General features: G+C 35.0%; 1 protein-coding gene across 4 annotated transcripts in view; it reads right to left on the minus strand.

Moving 5' to 3' along the window:
- Positions 1-10964, minus strand: part of LOC125645726 (ankyrin-3-like) — a 139645-nt gene extending 128681 nt beyond the window's left edge. Inside the window, exon 1 of one of the 4 annotated variants that reach the window (XM_048871519.2) lies at positions 10819-10964. In XM_048871519.2, the coding sequence (XP_048727476.1) occupies positions 10819-10861 (43 nt within the window). In that variant the 5' untranslated portion in view covers positions 10862-10964. Of the gene's footprint in view, positions 1-3540; positions 3783-10818 lie in introns of those variants that run through there. The other 3 variants (XM_048871517.2, XM_048871518.2, XM_048871521.2) reach the window with 3 other exon arrangements.
- Between the last annotated feature and the right edge of the window lie 141 nt (positions 10965-11105).

An 11105-nucleotide genomic window follows, 5' to 3' on the forward strand; every position in this document is an offset into this window, starting at 1 on the left:
GCATATCTTGCAGATTTGTAACTGAACTCCAGCAGTAGCTCAGTGATATCTGAGAGCATTCGCTTCGTAACCGGTAGGTCGTGAGTTCAAGCCCCGCTTGTGTCATGGCCGCATCAAACTTAAGACGTAAACATAGGTAGTGATTGCTCCTTCGCCAAAATCACGGATCTTTAGGATATGTCCTTAAAATCGGATGTCCCATGTAGCGACAGGTGTTGGCACATTAAAGAATCCTCACTGCTACGGCTGTAAGCGCTAAGCATAGGTCTAAATTTGTGGTACTTCACCTACAACTGGTGGCATTTCAATGTAAGTGAAAAATAATTCTCGATGGGACGTAAAACAAACAACCAACCAATGAAATGTATTTGTTGTCAGTATATATCATGAAATGTGGTCCCATGTTGGGAATGATTTCTGTAAGCTAGACTAGTTGATTGCATGGGTGTTAGAACAAGGGGAGGGTGGGGGCTTAATCTTCACCAAAATATTCCCAAAACATACATTTTTCAGCCGAAAGAGTCCTGATCAACGAAGCTAGCCCTTTCTAATATACTTTTGATGCCTATGATTTGCAATAGTCTAATTTCATTTCATTAATTTCAAATAAGTTTAAGTTTGTTTTATTAAGGTCTTCCGTCTCCTGCGGAAGACCTTACTATTATTGTTCGCGTTCTTCTTCTTCATTATTATTATTATTATTATTTTCCTTGGTAGTACACGCGTTTTTCTCAGCCATTTCTCGATCGATTTTCACGAAATTTTCAGGAAAGATGTCTTTTGGTGACGAGACTTTGCTTGCAAAATTTCGTGCTTGACGTCACTTCCGGTCAGGAGTTATCTCTCTTTTAGTGACTTTTTGAAGGGCCTTGTTGTCCACACATCTCCTCCGTTAGTTTTGAAGCTAGAGTCTTGAAATTTCTACACAAGATAGAGTAAACATTTTAGAAGATTTGTGGGGGATTCGATTTTACCGGAGGCGATTTGCCTAAACGCTCGCCTGGACCTGAAAAAATGGATGCCAAAATTTTTCGCCGATTTCGGCGATTTTTGACCTTTGATCTCCAATATCTTTTTTCTTGCAAATATTTTGTTAAGACATGTAGAACAAAAGTTGTGCACATTTACGAGATCTTTTCGAAAATATCAAGATTTAGGGGCTAGCCCCTTCAATTAGGGATCTAGAAGGGCTCAAAGTCTAGATCAAATATCTCAAAAATCGTTAATATTTTGGTATAAGTCAAAGAACAAAAAATGTTCATCTCAACAATCCAAATCTATTCATATAAAAATTTAGGTCATATGTTACGTAATAAGGGATTTTAAGGGCCAAAACCATAAAATTTTTACCCCTTGTATCTCGAAAACGACAAATATTTTGAAAAGCAATAAAGAACAAAAGTTGTTCAGAATGATGATCTGAACAATATGCATATTTCGTTTTTACCCTATGTGGCCCCGTTAGGGAGCTACAGTTTGGCCCCTAAAAATTACTTCTAGAAATAACTCGAGAACGGTAAAAAATTTCTAAATACTTGTTGAACAAAAAATGTTTGAAATGTCATGACCTTTCTTACGATATCAAGCAAAAGGGGCTGACCCTTTAAATGAGGGGCCCAGAAGGGTCCAAAGGTTTATGAGAATATCTCAGAAACTATTAATATTTTGTAATAAGTCATTGAAGCGGAAATGTTCATCTAAACGAGCTTGTTCTTATCAAATCAAAAAGTAGGTCATATGTTATGTAATAAGGGATTTTAAGGGCCAAAATCATAAATAATTGACGCCTCATATCTTGAAAACGACAAATATTTTGAAAAGCATTATTGAACAAAAGTTGTTCAGAATGATAATCTAAACAATATGTACATTTCGTTTTTTCCCTATGTGGCCCCGTTAGGGAGCTACAGTTTGGCCCCTAAATATTTCTTGTACAGATAACTCGAGAACGGTAAAGAATTTCTAAATACTTGTTGAGCAAAAAATGTTTAAAATGACAAGGCCTTTCTTACGATATCAAGCAAAACGGGCTGGCCCTTTAAATTAGGGGTTCAGAAGGGTCCAAATGTTTTTGAGAATATCTCAGAAACTATTAATATTTTATAATAAGTTGTAGAAGCGGAAATGTTCATCTCAACGAGCTTGATCTTATCAAATCAAAAAGTAGGTCATATGTTACGTAATTAGAGATTTTAAGGGCCAAAATCGTAAATATTTGACGCCTCATATCTTTAAAACGACATATTTTTTGAAAAGCATTATTGAACAAAAGTTGTTCAATGTGTCATAACCTATCGATCAATATCAAAAAATGGGTCTGTGGGCCTCATGGCTCGCCTGTAGAATCGATTTTTGTCGATATCAGTCGATTTCAAAAACTTGTAACTGGTAAATATTTTGTAAGGACATATTGAACAAAAGTTGTTCAGTTTATCGAGATCTATCGATTGATATCAAGAAATAGGCCTATGGTCCTAATGGCTCGCCTGTAGAGTCAATTTTTTGTCGATATCGGTCGATCTCAATAACTTTTTACAGGTAAATATTTTGTAAAGACATATAGAACTAAAGTTGTTGAGTCTATAGAGGGCTAACAAATGACATCAAGAAATAGGCCCGCGGGCCTTATGGCTCGCCTGGAGAGTCGAATTTCAAACGAATTTCACCGCAACTTTGCTTCAGAAGCTTATGATATGAAAAATTGATTATATCTAAAGTGTCTTAAAGTCGGAAACTAAATTGGGACTCATTTGTCTTTTTTTTTTTTTTTAACTCCGAGTGCATCAACAAATCGGACGGAAGACCTACTCGTTGCTCGCAACGAGATCGTGTCTAGTTTTTATTATTATTATTTATTTATTTATTGAATTTTCGTAATTTGTAACTTTGCTCTTTCGTATTCATCAGTTTTTATTTAAACTCGGAACGTCTGTAATATAATTTATTTTGTATATCCGTTATGTTTCTAACTAAAGAATGTAACAGTTTCACTTTCATTTTCATGAATAATTCAATTACAATGACTAACAAATTACTGCATGTAGTAACCTAAAATTGTTACTGCATCCAATGGAAACTTAATTGTTTTTCATCACGGAGAAGCAAGTACCCCAAACGACAAATTCTGTTAACCACAAAGTACAGACCCTGAAGCGTACTACTACACCACTTGCACGAAACCACAGGCAATTGCATCGCTTGGGGTCAAATTTACTATATAAAGAGTAAAGGTATAGAACTCTAAATATAGGGTACCCAACTTAGCCGATGTAAAAACAATAAATTAATTGATATAAAATTCTACTTTGTATTTTATTTTATTCATACATAATCAATCTACATTACTACTAAAGTTCATCCCGAAATTCCGTATACTTCCCAAGATATGCAGAAATGAACTTGGAAAAATGCCTATTATTTTTTGGTTGACTTTTAGCTGGGCCCTGACACTATACGACTACACAGAGTGTTTGAGCATTGCAACAAGCTATCAAATAGAATGTGCAGCATAAAATATCATTTCTAAAATGAATTTCTTACCCCAATTCATAAAATGAAGTCCGTAATAGCTCCAAGTGACTGAAAATTTTAAACGGTTTCTACTTTCATTTAACAGTCATTTTCATCGGTGCCACTAACTACCCACATTGACATCATTATTATCAATCGTCAAACACCTGTGATAATGTGATTTAGATAAAAATAGACATAATAAGACATTTGTATATTTATAAAGACTTGTTATTAGCATAATTTATGTACTATAAAGAATCAATATTGATAAATATTAGTATTTGAGTCTCTAAATCGTTATGGGTCCTTCCATCTCTTTTGAGTAATTAGTCATAACTACCGTTCATGGTGGGGATTGTGAAAATACAGACGGTTTAAAAAATTTCAGTCACTTGGAGCTATTACGGACTTCATTTTATGAATTGGGGTAAGAAATTCATTTTAGAAATGATATTTTATGCTGCACATTCTATTTGATAGCTTGTTGCAATGCTCAAACACTCTGTGTAGTCGTATAGTGTCAGGGCCCAGCTAAAAGTCAACCAAAAAATAATAGGCATTTTTCCAAGTTCATTTCTGCATATCTTGGGAAGTATACGGAATTTCGGGATGAACTTTAGTAGTAATGTAGATTGATTATGTATGAATAAAATAAAATACAAAGTAGAATTTTATATCAATTAATTTATTGTTTTTACATTGGCTAAGTTGGGTACCCTATATTTAGAGTTCTATACCTTTACTCTTTATATAGTAAATTTGACCCCAAGCGATGCAATTGCCTGTGCACGAAACGTTACGAAACGATTCTTGCACGGAACGGTGAACGGTTTGCACGAAACGCTGAACGATCTGCAGTGAACGGTTTGCACGAAACGCTTACCATTTTGTAGGCATGGCTTGCAAGCTTTGTGAACGGTCTGCACGCTTTGATTTTTTCGGTATTATTTGGTTCAAATAGTTTCAATATAATTGCAGTATTCTAGATATTTAAAAAAGTTGAAAAAAATGATAATGATTCATTTTAAAATGATTGCTCATGTACTACGCGGTAAATTTCATTTTAATTGCTTATTAGATCAATGACTTGGTATGAACACGTTGGAATGAAAACGAATGAATTTTTTTTCCCCCGGAAATAAAAGAAAAATATGCAAAAATCATATCGTCACAGAATATGGATTAATCAAATTTTATTGATTCATTGCTCTATTAAATTCATTGAAACTGAATATGAAATGGTCCCGTCTGTTTCGCTATTTTTGTACATTCATTCTGAGTGTCGCTAAAATACATTTGCAATTTGTATATTCCAGGCCTATTCCCAAAGACAAATATTGAATAAACCTATAAATTTTATAAACATGTGTATGTGTATGAAAACAGATAAAATAATTTAAAGCTGTATGGTCCGAATTACAATATTTTTTTCCATCTCGTAAAAATGCTATTAAATCATCGCACATATGTAGTTATGAGACTGTACGACATATCATAAATTATTTCACCTGTTTTAACCCAAATAATTTGATTTTAAATCGATGTTTACAAATAACCGCGTCACTCTGCCATTTCAAGTGACAGTCACGTGACCAGTTCAAACTTTCAGATCAGGTGGTCTTATCTGTGTAAAGCTGTGTATTTTGTTATAACAGTACCGTACCATAAGTTTAATAGAAATAAAAATATCAAATACCTTAGTAATTCATTGTTTTACGCTCTTTCAGCCTTAAAACTAGACAGTTGCGTATGAGTTAATACATCATGTTGGGATTCCCCTGACGCGCGTGGGTCAATTTATAGACGTCTATTATGGGATGATTTATATATGTAGCCACTATATTTACTTTCTAAATAATATTCGCACTGTTTTCTTTTACATGCAGATGTTTTCAAGCATGTAATTAAGGGAAAGTTAATAACTTTATAAAGTAATTAATCTGCTTTAAAGTAATTATGTACAAAAATAATACATGAACATCGGGTCATACAGCTTTAAAGAAACTTCTCATCAGAAAAGATTGAAATATTTTTGGGCGGGGAGAGGGTTGTGAACGGTCTGCACGAAATGCTAGGCATGACCTGCACGCTTTGATTTTTTTTTGGCATTATTTGTTTCACCCTTGGGTTAGTTTAAACAAGGAATAGTTTAATGACTTACGAACACATTGGAATAAAAGGAAATGAATAGTTTTTAACTTCGAAATAAAGGAAAAAGATGCATAAATTGTATCGTCATGGAATACTTATTATACAACTTTATTCATTCATTGCTCTATTAAATTCATTGAAAAAGTCACGTCTGTATCGCTATTTTTGTACATTCAATCCGAGTGCCGTTAAAACACGTGTGCAATTTGTATATTCCAGGACTCTTCTCAAAAACAGATCTTTAAATAAACCTATACATTTTTACATACGTGTATGACAACAGATAAAATGATTTTAAAAATTCTCATAAGACTAGAACATATTCTCCTGCAGGAGGGGGGGGGGGGTGCATCTAGACATAGAATTAACCAGACAATAAGAACCTGTCACCTTGGATAAGAAGGGAAGATACAAAACAATCAAAATATGATTGAAATAGATTGAGAAATAAATCATATAAATGAATAAATAAAACAAATAATGACTAACTACAGTAATGATCAACAGATATGCGAGCGCATCTAATATCCAATTTTAATTAGATTGTTGCATTTGCCTCAATTTTAAACTTATCGAAAACTGCATTCATTTTTGAGAGACAAAAGACATAAGCACCTCTTTTGTCATATTTCAATTGCCCCCGCCAATTTTCACACCTTCTGTACGAATATTAATTTCAAATACCTGGATGAGCCGAGGTCGGTTATTGTGGTAAAAAAAAAAAGGACCTTGGAATTTGCATAGAATATAAAAGTTATACACAGGTCGGTCTTTGCATTATAAATGCAGACAGTTCCGATAAACGATTTTGATGAAATTATTTTTTAACTAAAAAGAGAAACTTGATCATACAAATGTAACAAGACAAATAAATTATTCCTATATACAAAAAAAAATAGATAAAATTTTTTAAAAAATAACGAGGGCAGAGATATATACATGTCTCTGCACTTGCTAGAAACTACCAAGGGTGAAAAAATGGTATCGGATATTGCTTTGCCTGGTGGTTTTAAAATAAACTGTTTTCTTTCGATTATTTGCAGATTTTCACTGTTAAAAGTTTCTCATGAAAACATTTAGAACTTGCTGGCCAGTCGGACCAGTGAACTGTCTGAATTTACTGGCCCACAGTGAAATTTACTGCCCCCCCCCCCCCCCCCCCCCCCCAAATTTTCATAGTACATGTTTATCACATACGTTATGGAATGCATTGTAAATTTGTACAATTAATTTACTGAAACTATGGTTATTACTTATATTCATATCCACCCTAAGACTCCTTTCTGTCGATACCAGAAAAACAACACCGTGTGCGATATTTTCTCTCTCTCGTCTGCAAACAACAAGACTACACATTCACGTATTTTTCACAAACATGAAAACAGCCCGAGAGCACCTTAGGAAGTAGCCCGAGTTCTCTTCCAACATCAAATGTAAATGATTGACATTATACTATAAACTATAGAAATTGCATAAAATGAAAGATAACTGCAATTGACGAAGTTCATTTTAATTGGACAATGCAATAAATCAGCAATTACCGGAATGCAATGCAATACAGAAAGCGGCCATTTCTGTTGTTCAAGTTGTTCTTTGAATATTCACGTGATCAACGTACAAGTTATCTTGACAATTACAAGTATAGTTATTGTTCTTTACTTTAAAGAAATAAACAAACCACGATGTCCAAACACTTACTTTATGTGCTATCAATTGATTTATTTTTATGGTATTAAATTTAAGCAAATAAGACGTTTAGAATATCTAAATCCAACATTATATCTAATGTAACTAACAAAAAGTCTACAAGCCCATCGGACTTCCTGATGTTTTATTTTCACTGACCCAACCCTAAAATTAACTGGCCTCAGTCTTCGGACCACTGAGTTTTCGTGAAGACTGTTTTGAAATAATTGGTCAAATTCCCAACAATGTTTACCTGTCCTATATCCAATGCCAAAATGACTTGCACGGTCTTTACGTTTCTAAGGGCGTGGTTTGAACGATCTGCACGTTTCTATGGGCGTGGCTTGATCATGCACGGAACGATTCTTGCACGAAACGGTGAACGGTCTGCACGGAACGGTGAACGGTCTGCACGGAACGAAACGCTTTGGAGGTGTAGTAGCACGCTTCAGGGTCTGTAGTGTGTTCTGCTTTGAGGAAGGCAGAGAATTTCACCATTCTTGCAAAGTCGAGGATCGTATTACAATACATATGTACTTATACCATTACCTTCACTTTGGTCTTTATCAATTGACATAGTCCCTCTAAAACACCCATAGGGCATCCTGTATACAACAGACCAGAAGTCATGACTGCAGGTATCGGAATATCGTATATTATTCAGATTGGTTGTTTACTGTTTAACGTCCCTCTCGATATTTTTTCACCCATATGGAGACGGATATGTAGGAGAAATAACCTATGTCAAGAAGATGAACAACTATTTTCGAAAAAACTCTAAAGTCACTCCCTCCCCTCTATTCAAACACTCTTAGTACTCATTTTTCATCCTCGTTTTTATCAGTTGTTTACAGTTTTTCTTCGATTCTGTTTCACATCTTGAGGATTTCAGGTTCAAAAGTGTTAATGTTTTCTAAGATACATTGATCTGTAGCTGTTTGAAAGTATGTATTTTGCCGCAACAAAATCAACTTTACTGTTTTTCAGACGCAGTTTGTTTCAGGGTTGGGCGGTCAAAACCGCCCCCGGTTTTAACCAGTGGTTTTAACCATCCCGGTCAATACTCCCCAAGTGGTCAATACTGGTCAATAATGATTTAAACTGTCCATTTTCCTATTTTTGTACATTTCTTGCAAAGATAAAGATAAATTAAGTCTTTTCATTATATGGATCAATTGTTGATTAATATTTTTCATTAGATAATCAAATGTAATTTCATAAGTTTAATATATTTGGTATGCTGAAACTGACCGAAATATCTTCAGTACCTACCAGAGGGTCACAGTTCTATAGCTTAGCTTGAGAATTGGGAACAGACCTCTTAATACATGTACCTAGACAGATTAAGAATAAAAGGTAGCTGGACATTACCTGATCACAGGAAGCAGAGTTGACAGGTGTTAATAAGCATAGGCTGGGACCAGAGATGACCAGTGTGCCTGTTATTGTTATGAAAACATCACCAACACACCCCCTCAAATGTTTATTCAACAGTTAAAATGAAGATTGATGAAACAATACTTATATAGGTACAGTGTAGTTCTCTTGTTAAACTAAGGAATTTGAACAGAAACTTTTACATCTTCCCCAATTCAACAGAGTCATTTGTACATTATTTATTTAGTATTATGACTTATAAGCACAATTTATAAACTGATAGTGCATGTTATGAATAACAGTATATAATGGTCACTTAAACATTTAAAATAAATAATACAGACTATAATGACCAAATAATCTTCAATCGACCAGTATTAACCAGTATTGACCAGTTTTAACCAGTATTGACCACCGGCCCGGTCAATACTCATATTGACCACTTTTTTGCCAACCCTGGTTTGTTTAAATATCTAAGATATATTATTATAAAGATCTGCTTGAGTTTGTCACCGTGTTCTTAAAAATTGCCGGCACAGGGATAATTTAATTTTTGTGATGTTTAAGGACATTCGCAACGTTTATGATATTTTTTCTAGAATTATGTTTTTCATCTCCTCGGTATGAAGAGTTTGTATGATTTCTGAAATAGGTTTAAATTTTAAATTGCGTAATATTACCAAATAGTTCATATCGGCCTGGGTAGCACCTAACTTGTAAGGGTCCTGGGTTCGATACCCGATTGTTCCAAAGATTAACACAACAGTAAGACATTAGGACATATCTTGAAACAACCAATTAATTCAACATTTTACTCATCTAAGTTATTTCTGTATGCGTTGCCCTTGTCATTAAAATTGATCAAGTTCCCTTTACTCTAGTCGTAAATTTGCTTTACCTGAATCATGGTCAAATTTTGAAACCGCTATATCACTGTGAAAGGCGCTGATCATTGAATATTTACCTTCTACTATCTAGACTATTGCAACATTAAACAGGTTAGGAACACTTCCCCTATAGCGAGACATTCTCGCTAAAACGCGATTATCCCTCTTTAGCGAGAAATAAACATTGCCATAAACAGGTGTTTTGGCGTCTTTATTGAAAATAATGGCAAATCCCGTGCAACGCTGAATAAGTGTGACACACACTCAACATGAAGTGAATTGTTTCTATGAAATTGACAACATAGTCAAGAAATTTCATATCAAAGTTGCTGCATAAGAGAGAAGCAGTCTGGAATCCAATACACAGCGCGAGTGTTTTTGTTTCGATTAATATATTTGCGGAAACATCACACATTTTAGCACTTTTTCTTCTTTTCACGTGAAACACGAAGATATGTATTCCACGGGTGTTTTTCTCCGTTGTACGGGATATATTTACTCTCGCTAGAGAGGGATAATCGCGTTTTAGCGAGAATATCTCGCTATAGGGGAAGTGTTCCCAACCTGTTAAACATCCCTTTTGCAATATATACTTCATATATTTGTATATTAGGTGCAAAATAATGCAAGCGTACTTGCTTGTCGCCATCTTGGACTAAGGTAACGTACTTTACCTTAGTCCGTTTCTACACAGTGATCTTACAGGTGACTGGAATTTTGACTTAAGTCTGATTTTGTTACATGATACTGGGGTCTAACTTGTAAGTATTATCTAATCAGGTGGTGTCTTACGACATTGACAGAATAGGTAGAGAATATCAAGATTCGGGTGAAAATCTGATTTTAAGTCAAAACGTTACTTGTTAATTAGGACTCCCCTCCCTTTCCAACTCAGTTCGCAATTCGCCTCCCCAATGTTAAATACTTGCCGACGCCCCTGGGTGAATGAACATATCTAGGCTATATACTGAGGTAATCTCGGCCCCTTTATTAGTAATTTCGGTCATTTCATTGGTTATTTCGGTGATTAGAGGTAATTTGGATGATTCTATGCACCCCAATTCGTCTGTTGCAATGTCATGCCTTATAAGGGCTTATCCGTTTTTCAAATTTACAAAGGATAAATATGAACTAAACCTAGAATGACACAATAAGTGTTAAAATAAAGACTATAAACACAAATGAACACCACGGTTTCCCGAACCTTGCGACCTGTCCCGAATTCGTAGCTGTCCATCCTCATCCATTGCACTGAGTTATCATCCTGACACTATTTCGGAGTATCTCTCATTTTTTCAGTATTTGGCGGGGAAGGAGAAATGATCAACTGGTTCCCCAGTGATTACACTCGGATCACCTCGGCGATTTCATCTAACCTTAACCTAGTATCCGAGGCTTTCCGAGTGCAAGCACGCTTTTCCCCGCCCCCGCCACTCATTTATCACTCCAATCGTAACTACTCGGCTATTTCCGTAACCGCAAATGAACGAA

The sequence above is a fragment of the Ostrea edulis genome, chromosome 4 (assembly GCF_947568905.1).
Source record: "Ostrea edulis chromosome 4, xbOstEdul1.1, whole genome shotgun sequence".
Lineage (NCBI taxonomy): Eukaryota > Metazoa > Mollusca > Bivalvia > Ostreida > Ostreidae > Ostrea > Ostrea edulis.